Source organism: Cupressus sempervirens, chromosome 7 (genome assembly GCF_028749045.1).
Source record: "Cupressus sempervirens isolate cs-2001-9-10 chromosome 7, ASM2874904v1, whole genome shotgun sequence".
In the NCBI taxonomy this organism is placed as follows: domain Eukaryota; kingdom Viridiplantae; phylum Streptophyta; class Pinopsida; order Cupressales; family Cupressaceae; genus Cupressus; species Cupressus sempervirens.
The window spans coordinates 493,158,837-493,183,142 of record NC_143124.1 but is presented as its reverse complement, the minus strand read 5'-3'; the positions used below and the strand labels follow the sequence as shown (position 1 = coordinate 493,183,142).

The window sequence follows — 24,306 nt, the reverse complement described above, 5'->3', positions numbered from 1 at the left end:
TGTGGTAAGAACACAAAGGTGGATCTCACAAACAAATAGGTGTGAGATGACAATAAGTGCATGTGGATTTCTCCTACAATATGTGCTAAATAATGTGTTGACTCCTATGAAAACTAATATGAAAATTTTGTATCCTAAGTAAACATAAGTAAAGTGTAATTAGTAATTAATTCCACCAATACCCCTCCCTCCACCCCAACTTGTGAGAACATAAAGATGATTACGTCTAAAGGGAAAGAGGAAGGCTACAAATCAAACATTGATGAACCACCTATGATGAAATAGAAATTTTTGGGTAGTACTTCTAGCAACATGCACAAAAAGGGTAACAAAGCTTGGGCAATGCTTCAAGCAACATGCACAAATAGTAAGATAGTGTAGCATATGAGAAGCACTTAGACAAAGGGGGTTGATGGAATGAGGCTATATGCATAGAGACTAGCTTATATCCAAAAACTATGGAAGGGGTTAAAAAAGAGTGTATCCTGAAACTACAAATGTTCCAATTGTTGGCCAACACACACACACACACACATACACACACACACACACACACACACACACACACACACACACACACACACACACACACACACACACACACACACACACACACACACACACACACACACACACACACACACACACACACACACACATTTTGTATAGTCATGGATATTGTGATCATTCATGAACTTGAACAATTGACACCATGTTAGAAATAGTGTTGTGCAAAAGGACTGCAAAATAGAGAGAAATGGCCATCAAATATGTATGATTTAAATAGCTAGATTAAATAGCCCTTTACTTCATAAATCACTTTAACTCAATCATTATGTTGTACAGACAACCTCATCATATGTCACTTGAACAAACCTATCATGTACAACATGAGGGACAAATCCACAAAATTAAATCTTAAAATGTTACAATAGTACAAACCTCATGGAACACACATGGAATGAATATACATAATCAAGTATTAACCCTTTCCAACATTCAAACTTTATGATAATAATTTACTAGTCAAAGTCCAACAAATTGGAATGCAATGACTATAAGTATTCTTGGGTATCTGTTACAAGCAACCATGGTTTGGAAGCAAATTAAGAGTATTAGTCTTGTAGCCAAGAAAATGAGCTCAATAAACACTTTTGAGATGGTCATCTCGTAATGATCATGGATAAATCATTTCTAGGTTCTCTTACTTTTTTTAGAATATACTAACTATATTTCATATTGATCAACTCTAGAAAGAAACTGATTTGAAAAGAATTATTTTTTGCGACACTGCATCAATAATTTAAGAAAGGACACATGAGAGTGTCTTGTTTTCAAATTTGAACGCAAAACACATAAGGCAATAAAAATTGTAAGAAGGAACAAAACCAAATAAATATAATCTCATGAGGGCACAACCCTCTATACTAGACTCTATTAGGCTACAATATGATCAATCGGCTTATAGGGTGATTCTAGAACTTGTTCTTTACTGTTCAAAGCATAAGCTAAACCCACCCAATATATACCTACATCACTTTCGGTGTATTTAGAAATTTTTCAAGTGACCAAATCAATGATCCATATACTCTCATTAGCTAAAATGACAATCAATAGATGGAATAAATAGCTATAGAAGCAAATAGATTAGAAGCACCATGCCTTGGTTACCAATGTTAGCAATGCAATGGTGAAGACTCAATATCAAAACTAATACTGCCACATTAGCTTGGTCAATATGTGATCTAGTGTCTTTGCCATATTCTTTGAATTGCCATCATTGCTGCTAGTAGCCCATAGGCAATGCCAAGGATTGCAACAATAATTACCAAAAAAACTAGGAGTGCACCGCAAGCTTCCATGGATGTTGGAAAACAATCCAAAATACCCTATCCATAACAACAATTGTGGCATCCTACCATACATGAATCATTGTTATTGATTGATGAATAGTGTACTATCAGACCTCCAATACCCAGAATTATGAAAAAAACAAAAATTCTTGCATTTCAAATTGAGTTGGATTATTCAAATTGTGTGCAAGCAAAGATACAATTTTCAAAAACAAAATCTAATTCTGAGTTTATGATTTGCAGAAATCAATAAAAAATAATGGATAACTCGACAAACTATTTTAGAAATTGAATCAAAATATAAGAAACAAACCAAAACAATAGTAGAATGGTATAGGATACTTGGACAACAGTCAATCCCATCCATCACTGAATGAATTTCTAAACTCCCCATTTGTGTCCATCAGGTATGCAATACTGCCCACAACAAAAATTGTTTGCAATAACAAATGGGAGAATGATTTAGCTCCACTTCTACACATTAGGTAGTGAGAACTTTAAACAAAATGTGAGGAAATGGTGACACCACTACTAGGGACAACTTGTATTGTTAATGTTTCAATTAATTTGCATGATCAACTGATAGTAATAGCCATTTTCTTTCTATTTAATGAAAAAAATATATCTTATTTGAAAGTTGAAAAATTGCAACCAGAATCATTATATAGTTAAAAAGGGTGGTAAATGAAAAGAAGCTACATTTGCAATAAGATCAACAATAATTTCTGAAGGCCTACCATTCCCCTTCTACTCTAGAAAATGTGAACAATGAAATTTTATTACTTGCAAAGATTCTCCAACTTAGAATGAATAATTCTACATTTTTGTTCTATTCTCAATGAGTAAATGGGTTAAAAACAATCAAATCTTACACTAATTTTTTTTCTATGCAGTTTATTTTAAAAATTTGAGTGAGTAATAACTGCTTATAGGGTGGCTGCAAACTCAGTGGGTTACCATGAGAAGAAATTATTTATTTCATAAAATTACTGTATCTACTCATTCAAGAATTAATATCTTCTAGTATTGTTCTTTAAGCTGTACTATGATGAACATAGCAATTCCATAGGAAATTCATTGATTCTAAATGTTATCTCAAGGGATAATGAAAACAAGTTGATGTCTCTATTTTTTTTCCACTAATGAAGAATAGATTTATTTCGTGGTGTGTATTGATTACACATGCAAGTCTTATTTAATTGACTTGAAAGTTTATGTAATGGTACATGTTAAGAAGAGTGCTAGTGCTATTGAATTACCTTGTGGATGCAGGTGGAGGTTTGGGTAAGCCAAGACATGGAAAGAGGGGGTATAAATTTTAGACTATAGATTACATGTTGACATCATCCACTCCAACTCCCAAGTCATGGTAGCTATAAATTCTTCTACTCCACATCCTTAGGGTTGCTGATTGAGATAATCTTGGAAAATCCTCTATGGATGACATTGTATTATGTTGATAGTCATTTAAAGTCCATTGCATTGTGTTTAAATGTTGGATGTATCACCTTAGTAATAGTTCATAGGAATAATGAAACAAAAAATGAATGATGAGATTGTTGTTGTAAGTAAAGACCTTGTGATTTCTATTAATAATGCCTATGAATAATGTGTGTCAGAACACTTAGTTACTAGTTCTTGTGACTAGGAGTGAACCAAAGATCATACACTTTGGTCTTAATGCTTCCAAATAGACAACATCTAACTAATTTATAAGAAGGGTTTTATAAGTTTATGATTTGGATATAAATTTTTTTTGGAGTTTATCTAAAATAATTACAGATGACAAAACAAATAAAAGATAAAAGCATGTTAGTCATAATATCATTATTGGTAACAATGTTCCAAATGCAAAGAATTATTTGCTCGAGCTTCTAGCAATGATCAAGTGACTTATTGAATGGCTTGATGAGTTTTGAAAACTTCTCCCATTGTATCCTTGCTTTTGCCAGTTTGAAGTTTCTAGTTACATGCACACAATCATGACTTTACATCACAAAGAATTCAAATTCTAACAATTTTCATGTTCTTTCATTACATTTTGATCTAAACAAAAAATTCTAAACTTTTATTTATTCAAATGACTAATCTAAAAATGGGTCCTATTAAAGAATCTAATATAAATTCAAATAATGTATCTAGATTCTAAATAAATCAAAATATAAAATCTGTGATTTAAACTTATCTCATCACTTACACATAATAACAATATCCACCTTTTCATGTGGATAGTCTTGGGGGAGAGGTTGTAACATTATATTTGGATCCAATTAATCACCTTCTCTCTCTCTCTCTCTCTCTCTCTCTCTCTCTCTCTCTAATGAGCCAATTGGATCTGCTCTACATTTTAATTTCTCAAATATTGCCTCCTAGTTTGACTTGTGAACTTTCCAAAGAATCTTATTATATGGGTTTCCACCATATTTTGTCAAGTGGAGATTTGATGTGACAATAAGGTTTGAATAATGAAGAATCTTCCTCTCTATTTTCCAATCCTTGAATAACCACAAGCTAGGGTTCTTCATAGAATATTGTCTAAGACATGTGCCGGTTACAACCACCACACCAACATGGTACTCTAAACCTTCACCATCTATAATCGAGTGATCCAATTTTTGTTTGGCTTGGACACAATGACACAAATAATAATCTATCCCTTCTTCATTGTCTTTAGGTGCAATAACAACAAAAATATGGCCTACAATGACAAATGTACAAAATGCGATCATTAATTCAAAAAATACTTAGGTAAAAGTTATAAAGTTACATATTGAAATTACAAATACATATATATACATATACATACATACATACATACATATATATATGTATGTATGTATGTATGTATGTATGTATGTATGTATGTATGTATATATATATAACCAGGTTGCACTAGATTAGAAAAGCCATCAAATTCAATAGACAAATCCATCTCTACCATTTCCAATGCTTGTGAGGGATAATAGGTGTCAATTGGGTCCAAAACTCATATATCCCATTTGTCTACCCATTCAGTTGACTCACACTCATCCCAATATTTCTCTACACATGATGGACAATAACATGGCATTTTTCATGTGTGGATACTCCATGAACTTGCATTAGAGCTTCTAAAAGAGTGCAACTCATTAGATCTTGTTAGTGTGCAACAATCCTCATATGGTGCAATGTTAGTATTATCTATCAACCAAAAAAAGCTACAAACTGTAGACTCACCTTCCTTACCTGGACCCATTTTAGCATTACACCACTGGACGATGGATTTTGCATCTATCGATATTGCTCCATCTTTGTAATTCAGTTTTTCATGAGCTAAGGCTTTTTTAATGCATGCGCCTGCACCATCATGCTCTCTCTTTCCATGACCAGCCTCTGTGAAATTCCACATATATTGAATTCTACACAACCTGTGCATCCTGCTCAACCAATAGAACATCTATGCATTCTTGAATTGAGATGTGCAATTGTTTGACCAAATAATGTTCTAAAAATATATTATGCCTCTATTAGCCAAATGTCCATAAAATAGTTGAAAACAACCCTGTACAAACTCCATAGAATGTGATCAATCATCATTGATGTAAAAATGGAACTGCCTCAAAATTTTCCTATCATCCTCTATACTTGTAGGTGAATGCATGAATGCTACGTGAACAAATATGAAAACCTATTGAGAAGTCTAATACTTTTCTTCCACCTCATTTTGTGATTTTAGTGTGTAGTTCTTTGCAAAGTTACAACCAAAACAATGGTATCTAGTGGAAATGTATCCTTGCACAACTTGAATTGTAAATCTAGCCATCGAGCTCTATGTGTATACCTTGTATACTCGTAAATAATCTTTTCACAAATTTTTTTCATGAACTCATCCACTGAAATCTTTTCAATGAATAAATCAAATCTTTTACCTTGTTTCCCATCTTTTAGAGCATATGTCACTGTCTTAAATTTTTTGTAATCTACTATTTCATTTCCAATTGCATGTGTACTATCCATATGTTCACAAGTTGATAAAAGTTGCAAAGAACCACAAAATAAGCATGTACCATCCAAGCATGATGTCTTGTAAAGTTGTTGGCCATCCCCTATTTCACATAAAATGTTGGATATGAATTCTCTTGAAGATCTTGGTGGCTCATTAATGTCACAATCTTGCAAAACAAACTTAGAATGTAAAAACACACATATATGCCTAAAAATATCAAAATGGTTAGAAAATCCAATATGTATCGTACAACAACAAGTTGTGCATGTGTAATTTATCTTGACATAAAAAGGTTTACCCATATCAAAAAATCTTTGACTTATTTGAATTTGAGGATACATACCAATAAATTTTGCAAAAAATTGTGTCTAAGTTGAGTCCAAAAAATGTTTCGTATGTGGGTTGTGATTTTGGCTACCAATCCTCCTTCTTACAACATCCCTTTGATTAGGGGAAATATGTGTGTTATTTTTCTAAAAATATTCAATCAATGATTTCAAAGCTTCACTAATTTCTTTATCCTTTTGTAGTAGTCTACCGCTAAATGTCCATAACTCATTTTTTGTTGGATCTTCCAATCTCTCACACCTTAGCATGACTCTCCTTAGAGTACCTCTACCAATTTTCAATGTTTTACTTGTCTTTCTCGTGAGTCAACCTTTCTTCATTTGTGTACTTACTATTGTCAATGTAAGTACTTGTCTTGTGACATTACTATCTTTGGTGTGTGATTTAAAACCCACTTTGTAATAAGCACTCAGTAGATTCTTTATAATATTTTTTTCATTTGAATCATCCATCATTCTTAGCCCAAGAATCTTCATGATAGGCCTAAATTTTAAATTCCTCATCATTTCAACAAATAATTGGCATTGACCTATAATATTTAATTCTTCAAAGAATAATCTCCACATAAGATTAACTTTTCTTTGACAAGTACACTTGCTAATCTTGCCAAGCATTGATTTCAAAATGTTAGTATCAATATCAATAAAATATTTTAGTCTTCTAAAATGAATTCTAGAAGGTGTTATAATCTCTTCCATTCCCTCAACATTTTGAACATCAACATAAGGTTGAGTGTATTCTGTACCTTGAACCAAAGATGATGTGCCTTGGCAATAAGATGCAAAAGATGGAATATCACCTACTTGATATGTTGATGTTGTGCCTTCAATATGACATGATGGAGCATATACATCATCAAATCTACAAATTAGTGTCTCTTCAACATGAGAGGATGATATGACTCCAACATTTGAAGATGGTGTAGCTTCACAATTCAATTATCTTCTTGAGCATAACAGTCTCATTTGTTCTCTTTGTCTTTCTAATTCTTCCTCTTTGTTTCTTTGTATCAGTGGCTCTTGATCCTCTTCGAAATTCAATTTTTCATTATTGCTTTGAAATTTTCTTTGTTCACATAGTAGTTTCATTTTATCTCTTTTAATTGCCAAATCTCTCTCCCTATCTTCATTTGTTTGAGTTTTTGGTTTCTTCCTTGGCATGATGATGATTTCTACATGTCAAATTATTCAAACATCTAAATTACTTACAATGTGTAAATTGAAAATCATTCAAATACATATAAAAATTACAATTATTTTAATAAATACACTATATATATATATATATATATATATATCAAACAACTTGCCAAATTTTTAACCATTTCAAAATAACATTTCATTCAAACATACAAATTTTACTGAATTCACTATATATTAAACAACATGTCAAATTATAATCAAATTTGTATCTATATATCAACAAAAAATATTTAAAAAGGATTGTACTAACCTTTTCTATAGAGAGAGTATTCAAAAAGCTTTCAAATAGCATATCTAATGATTGAATTTGGTGTTTACTAGCTTCAAAAAGTCTTCAAATAGTGTTTGCTAACTTCCAATAGCTTGAAACCTATTTTTTTGTCAGAACAACAGAATGCACAATAGAAAAAAAGTAGAGAATGGATGAAATGGGACCCAAACTTGCTTTGTGACCATTTTTGGGTGATTTGACATAGTGTGTACACACTATAAAGCACGTATGCACTATAGTGTGTATGCACTATGTCAAAACACATCTCTCCCTATCCCACCATCCCCCATCCCCTAATCTCTCTCTCCTCTCCCATCCTCTACTCTCTCTCACTCTCCCTCTACTACTCCCTCTCCCATTGCCTACTCTCTTTCTCTCTCCCCCTCTCCTACTCTCTCTCCCATTGCTCACTCTCTCACTCTCTCTCTCCCATCCCCTACTCTCTCACTCTCTATCCTCTCCCATCCCTTACTCTCTCTCACTTTCTCTCTCACTCTCCCTCTCCTACTCCCTCTCCCATCACCTAGTCTCTCTCACTCTCTCTCCCATCCCCTACTCTCCCACTCTCTATCCTCTCCCATCTTCTACTCTCTCTTGCTCTCTCTTGTCTCTCCCATCCCCTACTCTCTCTTGCTCTCTCTCCTCTTCTATCCCCTACTCTCTCTCTCTCCTTCTCCAACTACCTACTCTCTCTCACCCTCTCTCCTCTCCCATCCCCTACTCTCTTTGTCTCACACACTCCCATCCCCTCTCTCTCGAGCTACTCTCTCTCTCTCTCCCCCATCCCCTACTCTCTCTCTCTCTCCCCCTACTCCCTCTCCCCTCTCCCATCCCCTACTCTCTATCCCCTCTCCCATCCCCTACTCTCTAGATCTCTCACATACACTCCCATCCCCCCTCTCTCCCTCTCCCTCTCCCTCTCCATCTCCTACTACCTGCTACCTCTCTCTCACTTTCTCTCTCCCTCTCTACTCTCTCTCTGATGCAGAGTTACACACCGGAAGTGTACTCTTGGTCTAGATTGCACTTAGACCCTTCAAACAAGCCAAACTTGCTTCTAGTCTTAGGAGATCCTTAAAGGACCTTCCACTCTTGGCAAATAACCTTCTCACAAGGTTTGACAACCTTCTCAATGCAAGAAACAGGTAAGCAAAGTCTGCTCCCAATTTGCTTTTAGAAATAGCATCCCACAACTAGGCCAAAACAAGGATCTATGCTTTAGGCCTCTCAACCACTTGATTTGATGGTCAACACACCTTCACATATCCCAATGTACTCTGAATCAACAACTTTTCAGATTCCCACACTTTTGTAATACACCCAACCAATACCTACCTAGTGAATCCTAGTAGGTCAGCAAAACCTGAGTTTCAGCCATATCTTTTGATTTCCCCAAATGACTTGGCAAATAAAATAGAGTTTCAGATACCCTTTTGACTCCCCTTAAAGACCTCCAAATCTTAAAATCTCACTCGACTCCAGCATATCCCAACCTATGCAAAACACGCAGTCCTAATAGGCCTAATTAGGCTTGGTTTTTTAAGCAAGTGTAAGCATCTTAGTAGGTTCCCTAGTGACCTATTTGTTACCTCAGTCTGCCCATCTGATTGAGGGTGATAGGCAGAAGAAAAATTAAGGTTTGTTCCAAGTCTTTTCCAAAGAGTCCTCCAAAAATGTCCTAGGAACTTGGAGTCTCTGTCTGAAACAATAGACCTTGGTAAACCATGGAGTCTTACCACTTCTTTGAAGAATAGACCTGCAATGTTTGAAGCATCATGTGTAGTTTTGCAAGGGATAAAGTGAGACATTTTGGAAAATCTGTCAACAACCACAAACACACTATCATTTCCTGCCTTAGTTTTTGGTAATCCCAATACAAAATCCATGCTTATTGAATCCCATGGTCTGTCAGGGATAGGTAGAGGAGTATAAAGCCCTGCATTTGATGAGTGCCCTTTAGCCTTTTGACAAATTATACAAGATTCCACAAACTTTCTTACATCGGTCTGCATTTTTGGCCAATGGTAGAATCTCCTAACTTGCTCAAGTGTTTTGTCTAATCCAAAATGACCAGACATGCCCCCACTATGTTTTTCTTTGATTATATTCTCTCTATATGATCCCCTAGGAATACATAATTGTCCCCCCTTAAACAATAAACCATCTTGAATTAAAAAATCAGAGAGCTCTGTGTGATACTTGCCTTCCATGCTTTGGCAAACTTTATAAATCTCTTTGAAATCCTCATCTTGGCTGTATAGATCCTTCATACCTTCTATGCCAACGGTTTCAAGTTCAATTGATTGAACTAGGAGGTTTCTTCTACTTAGGGCATCAGCAACTTTGTTTGTGATCCCTTTCTTGTGCTTGATTGAGAAAGTATATGCTTGGATGAACTCCATCCACTTCATGTGTCTTTGATTCAATTTTTCCTGCCTGTTAAGAAAGCTCAAAGCCTGATTATCAGTAAAAACAATAAACTCCTTGGAAAGTAAATAATGCCTCCATCTTTTTAAGGATTGGACCATAGCATACAACTCTAGATCATATACTGAATATTTCTGCTTTGCTTCATTTAACTTCTCACTAAAGAAGGCTATTGGTCTGCCCTCTTGACTCAATACACCACCAATAGCTTTAGTGCTTGCATCACATTCTATGACAAACACTTTGTTGAAATCAGGGAACTTTAGGACTGGTTCTTGTGCTATCTTCTGCTTCAGCATTTGGAAAGATTCTTCTGCAGCATTAGTCCATACAAAATGACATTTCTTGCCCCCCTTAATGGTATCCACCATTGGAGCAGATATCCCACTAAAATTCCTTATGAATTTTCTATAAAAATTACATAAACCATGGAAACTTTTAACCTCACCAGCAGTGGTAGGAGATGGCCAATTTATTATAGCTTCTACTTTGGATGGATCCATTTTCAAAGAGTCTTTAGAAATAACGAAACCAAGAAATATCAGTTCATCCTTCACAAATATACACTTTTCGAAATTGATCTTGAGATCTTCCTCATGCAATCTTTTTAGGACCAAATCTAGATGTTTGAAGTGTTCCTCTTCATCCTTGCTAAACACTAGTATGTCATCTAGGTATACCACAACAAACTTGTTAAGGAAAGGCTTAAGTACCTCATTCATCAATCTCATGAAGGTACTTGGGGCATTTGATAGCCCAAATGGCATCACAAGCCACTCATAAAGACCCTCAGTTGTTTTAAATGCTGTTTTCCACTCATCCCCTTTTCTGATCCTTATCTGATGGTATCCACTTTTTAAGTCTACCTTGGAGTAAATTTTAGCCCCTCCTAAACAATCCAACAAATCTTCCATTCTTGGCATGGGAAACCTATACCGGATGGTTATCTTGTTTATAGCCCTTGAGTCCATACATAGCCTCCATGTTCCTTCCTTTTTTGGTGCAAGTACTGCAGGTACTGCACATGGACTCACACTCTTCCTAATCAGACCCTTAGACAGCAACTCTTCTATTTGTTTTGCTATCTCCTCATTCTGTTCTGGAGTCAACTTGTATGCAGCCTTATTTGGTAAAGTGGACCCTGGTATGAGGTCTATACAATGACTCACCTCTCTCTCTAGTGGTAAAGTGGATGGTACACTCCCTGCCACAATCCCATGATACTTGTTTAGCAAATCCCTAACCTCCTTGGGTCCTACATCATCTTTTTTCAAATCTGCTCTAGGCTTGACTAGGTTCCTTGATTCTTGTTTTGGTCTTATCACTATTGCAAAGCAGGGTGTGTCCTTTTCTTTTATAGTTTTGAGGAATTCCTTCTCCCCTACTAAAGTCACACTACTAACTATATGGTCTGATTTGTTATCATCAGGCAATGGCCTCATTGTATACTTAACACCTCCCTTAGTTATTGTATAAATGTTGGTTTCTCCATCATGCCTTGATTTTACATCAAACTGCCATGGCCTCCCTAATAAGAGGTGACATGCATCCATCTCAGTGACATCACACAAAACTTTATCAGAATACTCTCCTAATGTGAACTCCACCCAAACTTGTTCATTTACCAATGTTTGTTTGTCTTTTGTCAACCAAGAAGCTTTATAAGGGTATGGGTGTGGTATCCTAGGCAACTTTAATTTATCCACCATTTCTTTAGATGCTATATTGTCAGTTGATCCTGAATCCACAATTAACTTACATACCTTTCCTTTCACCTTGCAATGTGTCCTGAACAATGTTTTTCTCTGAGGTGGTTCTGCAGGTTGTGGCACCTTCAAAAGTGTCCTTTGCATCATGAGGCACTCTCCAGTTTCAGGATTAGCAAGTCTGGAGGTTGTGGTATGATAGGATGAGATGCTTTGCCCATCCTCTTCTTCTTCTTGCAATAGATTAATTCTCCTATCTCCGGGTCTGCTGCTGTCTCCTCCTTTTTGGGGACATCTAAAGGATTGATGCCCTGTCTGATTGCAAATAAAACACCTACCAGTGAAGACCTGGCCTCCTCTGCTCCTGTTGCCATTCCTTCCTCTATTGCCATTATTGCCTCTGCCTCTAAAAGATCCTCTTTGACTGGTATCCATATTCTGATTCTGATTTTCATCTCTGAAACCAGAGCCTCTGCCTTGAAATCTGCCTCCTCTTCCTCTGAAATTATTGCTACCTCCTCTTTTGTTGGTGTTTGAATCACCTCTCCTCTTATGCTTCTCTTCAATCTTCAATGCAAGATTAAAACACTGGTGTATAGACTCCAAATTTACTAATGTCAATTCATCTTGAATAGAATACTTCAAGCCACTTACATATCTGGCTAGTTTTTGTTTATTTGTCTCATTGACCTTGGCTCTTAATGTCAAGTTATGGAACTCTTGTGTGTATGTGCTCACATCAAGATCCCTTTGTTTGAGGTTATGCAACCTTTGGTTCACAAGGATTTCATAATCCTCGGGCACAAACTGCCTCTTAATCTCTGCTCTCATTTTTTTCCAAGTAGTTATGGGCTCCTTGCCATCCTCAGCCCTCTCATTCTGAACAAAATTCCACCAGCTTAGTGCTGCACCCTTCAACTTAGTCTTGGCAATCTTTACTTTTTGGCTTGGTGGAATGTGGTCACATTCAAAGTGATTGTCCATGGCTTCAAGCCAATCAATGCATTCATCAGGATTGAGTTTTCCTTGAAATGTAGGGATCTCTCCACCCTTGACTCCCATCCTTTCTAGTGCTTGTAAGAGAGGCCTTTGATCAGGTGGTACTGCTGCTGCATTGTCATCTTGCTCCACCTCTTCATTTTCTGATTCATAGTTTTCTCCTCTCTTCAACTTGCCCTTGAGTCTCTCCAACTCTCTCTTGACTGCTCTATTCTCTTCTCTAAAGGCCCTACTTTCAGCCATTTGTTCTTGTACTATCTTAGCTAGTTCTGCATTTGTGACCCTCAGAGGGAGAGCCCTCTCTGGTCCATCTTCTCCTTCAGACATGATGAAAACAGGTCTTAACCTGCTCTGATACCACCTTGATGCAGAGTTACACACCGGAAGTGTACTCTTGGTCTAGATTGCACTTAGACCCTTCAAACAAGCCAAACTTGCTTCTAGTCTTAGGAGATCCTTAAAGGACCTTCCACTCTTGGCAAATAACCTTCTCACAAGGTTTGACAACCTTCTCAATGCAAGAAACAGGTAAGCAAAGTCTGCTCCCAATTTGCTTTTAGAAATAGCATCCCACAACTAGGCCAAAACAAGGATCTATGCTTTAGGCCTCTCAACCACTTGATTTGATGGTCAACACACCTTCACATATCCTAATGTACTCTGAATCAACAACTTTTCAGATTCCCACACTTTTGTAATACACCCAACCAATACCTACCTAGTGAATCCTAGTAGGTCAGCAAAACCTGAGTTTCAGCCATATCTTTTGATTTCCCCAAACGACTTGGCAAATAAAATAGAGTTTCAGATACCCTTTTGACTCCCCTTAAAGACCTCCAAATCTTAAAATCTCACTCGACTCCAGTATATCCCAACCTATGCAAAACACGCAGTCCTAATAGGCCTAATTAGGCTTGGTTTGTTAAGCAAGTGTAAGGAAATGGGTACACAGAAAAAGATACTGACTTGGATGGTGTTAGGGAAGGTCTAAGACTTACAATTCAACCTTTGGTTGCACTCCAATCAACCAAACTTCACAATTCTACTTCCAAATCTGCATTTCGAGTTCAAATTCTATGCCTAACTTGAACTAGGGCATCATTGAAACTTGGACTCCCACCATGGAAACTACTCCTACTTCTAGAATCAACAAATGGTACATGTCTTCTCTCAGATTATTGGGTTTTGTACCCCTGAGGCCAATTAGGTGCACTCTAATGGCTCATTTGCACAAAACCCTGATTTTATGGAGGGTTTGGGACTGGTTTCACCCAATTTGCTCTAACTTTGTCCAAACTCCTTCAAATCACTCCAAATAAAATGCAATGAGTCAGTGGGACATCAAACTCTGCAAATCCACCATTAAACTTCTAGTCTCACGTCCGTACCACACGTGCAACCTCTGAAAACAGCGAATTAAACAGAAAAATAGGGAGTTCTTTATTCATCCAATGAAAAATCCGTACAAATGAAGTTCCTCTGTTCTTTTGGGAAGAGGATCAATATATTTATAGCCTAATGACACCTAAAAACTGACCTCCAAGGCAGTTAGAGGTCAAATGTAACTGATTTGCAAAAGTTGCACAGTTTTCTTGCAAAAGTTGTCAGCAACTTTTTTTCAAAACTGCCGATATGAGCAACTTTTCATATGAAGACTTCAAAACACATTCTAAACGTGATATTATTGAGCATCATGGCTATTTAGGCCATATGAAACCCTCCTAAACACCTAAAACATATATACCCTATAGGCTACTTACATCCTTGGTTTATAGGGTCACCAAATAAGATGAAGTGCCTACACAAATGGGCTCATATTTATTCAAACCTTGCATAAAACTTCATAAAACCTCTAATTAAATCCAAAGAGGTATGAGGAAGGAAGAATGAAGACAAGATGGAGTTTTTATCCATTCCTCTAATACCAAGCTTTGTGCTCTGCACCACTCTCCCATCCCCTACTCTCACTCTCTCTCGGGCCACCCCCTACTCTCTCTAAATCTCTCACACTCTCTCCCATTGCCTACTCTCTCACTCTCTCTCTCTCTCTCTGCCTCTCTACTCTCTCTCTCCCATCCCCTACTCTCAATCTCTATCCCATCCTCCTACTCTCTCTCACACTCTCTCCCATCCCCTACTCTCACTCTCTCTCTTATCCCGTTCTCTCTCTGACACCCCCTACTCTCTCTCACTCTCACACACTCTCTCATTCCCTACTCTCTCTCTTACACACACTCCCATCCCCCCTCTCTCTCCCTCTCCCACTCCCTCTCCCACCACCTAGTCTCTCTCTCCCATCCACTACTCTCTCTCTCTCTCTCGAGCTACTCTCTTTCTCCCCTCTCCTATCCCCTAACTCTCTCTTTTATAGATACACACTCCCATCCCCCCTCTCTCCCCTCTCCCATACCCTACTATCTAGATCTCTCACACACACTCCCATCCCCCCCTCTCTCTCCCCCCCCTCCCACTCCCTCTCCCACCACCTACTATCTCTCTCTCTCTCACTCTCTCCCTCCCTCTCTACTCTCTCTCTCCCATCACCTACTCTTACTCTCTCCCCCATCCCCTACTCTCTCTCACACTCTCTCCCATCCCCTATTCTCACTCTCTCTCTCTCTCTCTCCCATCCCATACTCTCTATGTGCTACCACCTACTCTCTTTCACACTCTCACACTCTCTCCCTTCCCCTACTCTCTCTTACCACATTCCCATTCCCCCTTTATCTCTCCCTCTCCCACTACTTACTCTCTCTCCCCCATCCCCTACCCTTTCTCCCCTCTCCCATCCCCTACTCCCTCTCTTTCACAGACACACACACTCCCATCCCCCTTTTCTTCTCTCTCATCCCCAACTCTCTAGATCTGTCACACACACTCCCATCCTCCCTCTCTCTCCCTCTCCCATGCCCTCTCCCACCACCTACTATCTCTCTCTGTCTCTCAAGTTCTCTCTCTCCCCCTCTCTACTCTCTCTCCCATCCCTTACTCTCACTCTCTCTCCCATCCCCTACTCTCTCTCACACTCTCTCCCATCCCCTACTCTCACTCTTTCTCTCCCATTCCATATGAGTTCTCTCTACCACCCCTACTCTCTCTCACACTCTCACACTCTCTCCCATCCCCTACTCTCTCTCTCTTACACACATTACCATTCCACCTCTCTCTCCCTATCCCACTCCCTCTCCCACCACCTACTCTTTCTCTCCCATCCCCTATTCTCTCTCTTTCATAGACACACACACACACACACCCATCCCCCCTCTCCCTCCTCTCCCATCCTCTACTCTCTAGATTTGTCACACACACTCCCATCCCCCTTCTCTCTCTCTCCCTCTCCCACTCCCTCTCCCACTATCTACTATCTATCTCTCAAGTACTCTCTCCCATCCCCTATACTCACTCTCTCTCACACTCTCTCCCATCTCCTAGTCTCACTCTCTTTGCCATCTTGTTATGAGCTCTCTCTACCACCCCCAATCTCTCTCACACTCTCATACTCTCTCCCACCCCTACTCTATCTCTCTTACACACATTACCATCCCCCCTCTCTCTCCCTCTCCCACTCCCTCTCCCACTACCTACTCTCCCCCCCCATACCCTACTCTCTCTCTCCCCTCTCCCATCCCCTAAACTCTCTCTTTCATAGATACACACTCCCATTCCCCCCCTCTCTCTCTCCTCTCCCATCCCCTACTCTCTAGATCTCTCACACACACTCCTATTCCTCCTCTCTCCCCCTCCCACTCCATCTCCCACTGCCTACTATCTCTCTCTCTCTCACCCTCTCCCTCTCTACTCTCTCTCCCATCCCCTAATCTCACTCTCTTTGACACCCCTACTTTCTCTCACACTCTCACACTCTCTCCCATTCCCTACTCTCTCTCCATCTCCCACTCCCTCTCCCACCACTTACTCTCTTTCTCTCCCATCCCCTACTCTCTCTCTATCTCTTTCTCCCCTCTCCCATTCCCTACTCTCTCTCTTTCACACACACCCATCCCCCCTCTCTCTCCTCTCCCATCCTCTACTCTAGCTCTCACTCACTCTCCCTCTCCCACTCCCTCTCGTACTACGTACTCTCTCTATCACTCTCATTATCACACACACACACACACACTCTCTCTCTCTCTCTCACTCACTCTTTCCCTCTCTACTCTCTCTACCACTCCTTACTCTCTCTTACATTTTCACACTCTCTCGCATCCCTTACTCTCTCTCTTACACACATTTACATCCCCCCTCTCTCTCCCTCTCACACCACCTACTCTCTCACTCTCTCCCCCCTCTCCCATTCCCTAGTCTCTCTCTTTTACACACATGCACTCCCATCATTCTCTTTCTCACTATCTCTCTCCCACTCTATCTCCCACCACCTACTCTTTTTCTCCCCCATCCCATCCCCTACTCTCAATCTCTCTCTCTCTCCCATCTTGTACTCTCTCTCTCCCTATCCCTTACTATCGATCTCTCTCTCCCATCCTATACTCTCTCTACCACCCCTACTCTCTCATACTTCCTCTCTCTCTCTCTCCCATCCCTTACTCTCTCTCTCTCACATACACACACATTCCCATTCCCCCCTCTCTCTCCCTCTCTTACTCACTCTCCCATCACCTACTCTCTCTCCTCTCTCATCTCCTACTCTCTCTTTCACACACACCACACACACCACACACTCCCATCCCCTCTTTCTCTCCTCTCTCATCCCTTACTCTCTATATCTCTCTCACACACACTCCCATCCCCCCTCTCTCTCTCCCACTCCCTCTTCCACCACCTACTGTCTCTCTCTCTCTCTCTCTCCCTCTCTCACTCTCTCTCTCTCTACTCTCTCTCCCCCATCCCCTACTCTGTCTCTCCCCTCTCCCATCCCCTAATTTCTCTCTTTACCACCCCTACTCTTTCTCACACTTCCTCTCTCTCCCATCCTGTACTCTCTCTACCACTCCTACTCTCTCTCACTTCCTCTCGCTCCCATCCCCTACTCTCTCTCCCCTCTCCCATCCCCTACTTTCTCTCTATCTCTCTCTCACATACACATAGCCATCCCCCCTCTCTCTCTTGCTCTTTATTTGCATCTCTTCTTCCCTCTTTATGCATTATTTAGGTCTTAATAGTGCATCCACACTATAGCATGCACACACTATTGAGACTCAAATTTAAAAATCTTTAAATACTGTGTGTGTGCTATAGTACATATGCACTTTAGGGCATACACACTATTCAAATATTTTCATTAAACCAAGCCTAAGGCTTGGTTTTTTCTTGGAGATCCAACCCAAAGGTTTGGAGTCTATAAACTAGTTTGAGATTTGTTTTGCTACAAACACACAAAAATTGATTGGTTTTTCTTATGTGCTCTCATTCAAGATTCCTCGTGGTTGAGCATCGATAAGATCAAGTTACATGATATTGTACGTCTTTGTGTTAGCTATATAAAAATATAATTTATTTTTAATTTTAACTATTTCAAGCCTTTCATCTATAATTTCTTTTGAATATATGTCCACTAACCAACATGTATTAATTGGGCTGTAGATTTTAGCTCGTTTGTCAAATTTTGCAACAACTTAGTTTTTCAGAAACTAGACTCCATTCTACACACTTTGAAAAAAAAAGTTTTGATTTTAGATTATTTTTCAATCATTTTTAGGGGGAGCACATAGATATTTCACATTTTTGGGATGTGTCTAGTTAAAAAAATTATTAAAAAAAAATACACATTATAAAATTACCTTAAAAATTTGGGATAAACTACATAGTGTTAAGTAAATTTTGACCAGAGTGATTAAAGAATTTTTAAAAAAAAGTTAAAATTTTAGGGGGGCCACACTTTGTACTATGTTATTTTTTTGGAATAAATAGTACCACTTTTTGTTTCCCCCTTTTTGAGGACCTAAAACTAAACCATTTTGAAAAAAAATTAGTAGTTTAGAAACTAGATTCAAAGGACTACTACTTTTTTTTTTTCATATCTTAAAATTTTGAGCATAACTATCTTCAAATTCTTGTTGAAGTTTAGAAATTGCTGATTTAAAAAAAAAAAGGTGTCCACTTATACTGCCCTTTTGGCCCCACAACTTGATGCACTTACCCCAATAAAGGGTGCCTGTCACTCCATCAACCCTAGAGGAGGATTAATCCAACACTCAGAGAAATAGTTAAAATTGAACTACAAAAGTTTCTTGATGCTAGTTTTATATACCCTACATCTGATAGTAGATGGGTCTCACCTCTAATTATAGTTCCTAAAAAGGGAGAAAAATGGTGGATTTATATAGATTACAATGAACAAATAAGCCAACCAAGAAGGATCACTTTCCTTTACCCTTTATTGATCAAGTTCTAGACACTCTACTAGTAAAAAAATATTTTTCTTTTCTTAATGGATACAGTGGTTATAATCAGATAGGTATAGCTCTAGAAGATTAGGATAAAACCACATTTACATGCCCATAAGGTAATTTTTCATATTCTATCTTGCCATTTGGCCTATGTAATGCTCTCACAACATTTCAAAGAATTGTAATCAACATTTTTGTTGATATACCACATGACTAGATGGAAATATAAATAGATGATTTCAAAGCGTTTGGAGTCACCTTTGAGGAAGCCTTGATGAATCTTGAAAAAGTTCTTTTCTAATGTAAAGAACACAATCTATCACTCAATAGTGAGAAATATTTCATGCTCATGCAGGAAGAAGTGGTACTTGGACATTTTACATCAGGTGCAAGGATACAAGTGGACTTGGCTAAGATAGAGGCAATTCTAAAAATGCCCATACCTATAAAACCAAAGGATGTAAGATCCTTTTAGGTCATGCTAGCTATTATAGGTATTTCATAATAGATTTCAATAAAATAGCTAGTCCTTTGTATACACTATTGACTAGAGAAGATGAATTTATTTGGACACTCACATGTAATGATGCCTTCCTACAGCTTAAGAAACTCCTCACCACAAAACTAGTTTTGAAGGGACTAGATTGGTCAATTACATTTCATAGCCATACTGATGCATCAGACTATGCTATAGGTGTTGTATTAGGAAAAAATCCTACTAACTTTGAAAATGCAATCTACTATATTAGTAAAAGCCTCCATGGTCTTGAACTAAACTACACAATAAATAAGAAGGAACTTTTAGCTATAGTTTATGCATTGAAAAAATTCAAACATTATGTAATTAGATATCCTATTTTGTTCATACTGATCACTCAGCTATAAAGTACTTAATGAAAAAACCTATTGTAATTGGTAGATTGGTAAGATGGCTCTTATTGTTGTAAGAGTTTGATATTACCATTGTTGATAAGCTAGGCAAGTCCAATGTAGTTGCTAATTATTTGTCCAAGCTGCACATTGCTAATGAAGATTCGACTCCAATTGAAGATACCTTTCTAGATGAACATTTTTTCCCCATAGCAAGTCATACACCATGGTATGCAGACATAGAAAACTATCTTGCTGCAAATAGAATGTAGCCACACTTCTCTCACAAAGAAAGGAGGAAGCTAGCAAAGAAAATCTTTCATTATTCATGGATAGATAACAATATCTTCTATACTAGACTAGATCAGATCATAAAGAGATGTGTTAGAGAGGATGAGATATATGGCATACTACATACCTATCATGACAAACCATGTGGAGGCCATTTTGTAGGAAAAATAACATCACTAAAGGTACTTATAATTGGATATTATTAGCCAACATTATATAATGATGTAGCAAACTATACAACCAAGTGTGGCAAATGCTAGAGGATGGGCTTGTAGATGCTCAAAAATGGTTTGCATCTATGGTTTCATCACATTTTCATACTAACTCATTCCACTAGGTCTAATATTTTGGCCAACTTGAGCATATCTCAACAGTGTTTGTCATCATTCGTATCCTCTTTTACATCAATTTCATATCATTTTGGAATCATATCAAATCAACTTGGAATCACCCCAATTCAACTCGGAATCATATCAAATCAACTTGTAATCACCCCAAATCAACCCAAAATCACCCAAAATCAGTCTTAATCAACCGAAAATATGTGGAACATCCCAAATCAATCATCATCTATCCAATCCTAGGCATTTTTGTGGCTTTTAGTGCCTTGGAAACCTATCAATCTATCAAATCTTATCAATTTGACCTTAGTATTGTCATGGCTCTTAGTGATAGGTCAAACTATCATTCATGCCATCCAATATTTGACATTATTGAGTCTCTCATTGTTGGATCAAGACATTATTGACCATTTAATAATATTGATAGTGTCCATTGATGTTATTATGATCAACCCTATCAACCAATCTCAATCTTGTAGTATTTTACAATGTTAGTTAAATGTTATGTGTCCTTGGTATGTTATCAATTTCAATCAATCGATCAATTTGAACATGGATTTGTTCTACCTGTCATCATCCTAATCAATCTCCATCATTGACACATTTCATCAAAGGATGTTGTCACACTTATTTAATCAAATTGGCCAATTATCTACTAATTTTCTCTATGAGATTAAACAACCCATAATTTAATCCTGTGTCATTTCACTAATTATTCTTCTTAACAAACCTTCTTAATTAAGTAGTTTTATTAATTAATCAACCCATCATTAATAAACCATAGAAATTCTCAATTTCCTAAGTCATGTTTTCTACCATTAATTCCATTTTTTACTAATTTCTATTTGTGTGGAATAAGGGATTTTTAATTCAAATATTCTACATGATATTGAAATTACTATGACATATACACATGACACATCATCAATTCTCCATTTACACTTGGCTAAGATATGTCATAATCCATATATTCTTATTCTCTTACACATGTCCATATTTGGCTTCCATTGTCATAGATTCTTGGCTTTAAGTGGGTTTGAGGTGTCATATAATGCATCATTGATCCTCTTCCATTTATAGCCACATTTGACTTCAAAGCATCATACAATCCTACATTTGGCATATTATGTCATATGTGTCATGATTCTCAAAGGAATCTCTTGCCAAGTCACATATCCAAGGTGACAAGTCCAATGCTCTCATATTGCAAATTGATTATAAAATGAGCATTCTTCCTCTCATTTCTAGTCCTAGTCCTTGAGTCCTTGAGTCCCTTCAAATCCTTAGCTTCTTAGTCTTTTTCTTTATCTCTTAGAATAAAATCACATCTTCTAGTACTCTTGTAGCATTATCACTATCTTAGGCATTTGATTCCAAATTGTTTACACTATAGGCAATTGGAGCTATATCACATGGAGAAGAAAGAAGGATAGGGGAACTACAAGTGAAAGAAGGAGCTTTTAACATTGTGTTGCTTTCTTTGTTTATGTGGCTTTCATGGTATACTAGAGGGTGTCAATGTATGCTTATTGAGTTTGTGATTTTCTCATAGTATGTTAGAAAATTTCCCATTTTCTATTTAATCTCGTAGAGAAAATTAGTAGATGATTGGCCAATTTGATTAAATAAGTGCGACAATATCCTTTGATGAAATGTGATGATGATGGAGATTGACTAGGATGATGATAGGTGGACCAAAGCCATGGTCAAATTGATTGATTTATTGAAATTGATAATATACCAAGGACACATGACGTGAATTAAGGACACATAAGATTTAACTATGCGACATTATTGTGATCTGGATGGTTGGCTAACCAAGTTAGATGATATGCAACTCAATCCATAGATTGTTGTAACACCCTTTGACAAGTGGGGTATGGAATTCATAGGTCCAATTGACCCACCATCAAATGGAAAATCCTACATCTTAGCATGCACCGATTATTTAACTAAATGGGTGGAAGTTAGGGCTATGAAAAATGAAAGAAATGAGAAAGTAGCTAAATTCTTATACAAGGAAATATTTACATGCTACAAAGTTCCTAGAGAACTTGTCATAGATCAAGGCACTAGTTCACATCAAACTTGATCACTGAACCTATGAAAGAATACAACATAAGACACAATAAATCAAACCCTTATCACCCTCAGTAAAATAGACATGCAGAGGTCACCAACAGAGAAATTGAGGCCATTCTGACCAAGATAGTGCAAATGCATAGGAAGGATTGGAGCAGTAGGTTAACTGAAGATGTCTAGGCATATCAAACTACATTGAAGATAAAAAATGGATTCACTCCATTTAGACTTGTGTATGGAAAAGCAATAATGTTACCAATTGAATTTGAACATAAAACATTGCACACTACTTTGGAATTGAACATCAGTCTTCCTCTAGCACAAAAAGAGACACTTCTCCACTTGAACTCACTAGATGAAATGAGAAAGACAACTTTGGAAAGAATAGAGATGCTTTAGCAGCAACAAAAGAAGTATCATGATACTTATATTAGTAAAAAAAAGGTCAAGTGGGAGATTGGGCTCTCTTATACAATTCTCATTTTAGAGAGCATCTAGGAAAGTTACAAACTCGGTGGCTAGGGCCTTATGCAATTCAGTATGTATTCGACAATGGAGTAGTCCAGTTGACAACCATTGATCCTAACTAGTTCAAATTTCTTGTAAATGGCTAAAATTTGTACCTCTATCATAAACCATAGACCAAATATGAGTTCTTGTAGTCATTCCAATCAAACAATTTACCATCTCCTATAGACATAGATCTTGCAGCAGAGGGTACAAACCTTCTTCATACAGATGTACCATGACAAACCTTCAATAAGAACTCATAATAAAATCTCATTTAATCTGAGGTCCATTCTTTCATTCATTTTTCTTTTTCTTCATATTGACTCATCTCATTTATTTATCTATCATTTTCTCACACTCCACATCACCCACACATTCTTTTTTACTTTTTTCAATAAAACATACCATCAACACGTTTTCTGCGGTCACTCAACTTTGACACCTCATCAATTTTCATGTGGAAGTATGCTCTAAATTTTTTAAGTACAAAATTTTTACTCTAATAGTTTTTAGTACATAGGGTTTGATATTTATATATAATACTGTATTAAATGTATCGTATAAGCCTTAAGCCAATTTCACATTCCTATGCCAACATTTTTATGTGTGGACACTTGTCAAAATTTAGTGGGGGGCCAATAAAGTGTATTCATTTCCAAATGTCATCTCCACATCACCCTATTCATGTCCATGTTATAGGTTGTACTTTAGTGGTAGTTTGATTTTAATTTTAAAATATTTTTTTATCTATCATACCTTTTCATTGCAATTTTGGGAAAGATCTCCTATGTTTGACATGATTGAAAAGGACTATGATTTATTATGAGAAAACTTCCAGTTAAACCTTGATGTCCTTCATAATTAATTACATCATTATTTTACATGCTAGACATAATGGAGTCTTGTTAAGAGAATGTGGTATCGACATTTCTTAGAAAGATCAATTTGAAATTCTGAGAAGAGGATATTTATAGAAGTGTTAAAGGGGTAAAACTTATTAGGGTTGTGAGAATAGATAAATTTGAGCCTAATAATTTTGAAGATGGGAGGATAGTTGTTGAGACATGAGCTATT

General features: G+C 37.4%; 1 protein-coding gene across 1 annotated transcript; it reads right to left on the bottom strand.

The window, feature by feature from the left end:
* Positions 1–9,993: 9,993 nt before the first annotated feature.
* Positions 9,994–13,118, bottom strand: LOC149547700 (uncharacterized). The gene is made up of 3 exons (XM_089794173.1): positions 11,060–13,118; positions 10,212–10,600; positions 9,994–10,095 (listed from the first exon to the last, which is right to left on the bottom strand). The coding sequence occupies exons 1-3, from the start codon at positions 13,116–13,118 to the stop codon at positions 9,994–9,996; spliced, it is 2,550 nt and encodes an 849-aa protein (XP_089650299.1).
* Positions 13,119–24,306: the final 11,188 nt, after the last annotated feature.

Excerpts from the sequence above, each read along its gene's own strand:
- LOC149547700 (XM_089794173.1), bottom strand. The coding sequence starts at position 13,118 with ATGTCTGAAGGAGAAGATGGACCAGAGAGGGCTCTCCCTCTGAGGGTC. Across the intron at positions 10,601-11,059 it reads GGAAGGAACATGGAGGCTAT|ACTCTTTGAAAATGGATCCA; the intron begins GTATGGACTCAA and ends TTATTTCTAAAG. Across the intron at positions 10,096-10,211 it reads AAGCAAAGCAGAAATATTCA|GCAGGAAAAATTGAATCAAA; the intron begins GTATATGATCTA and ends CTTTCTTAACAG.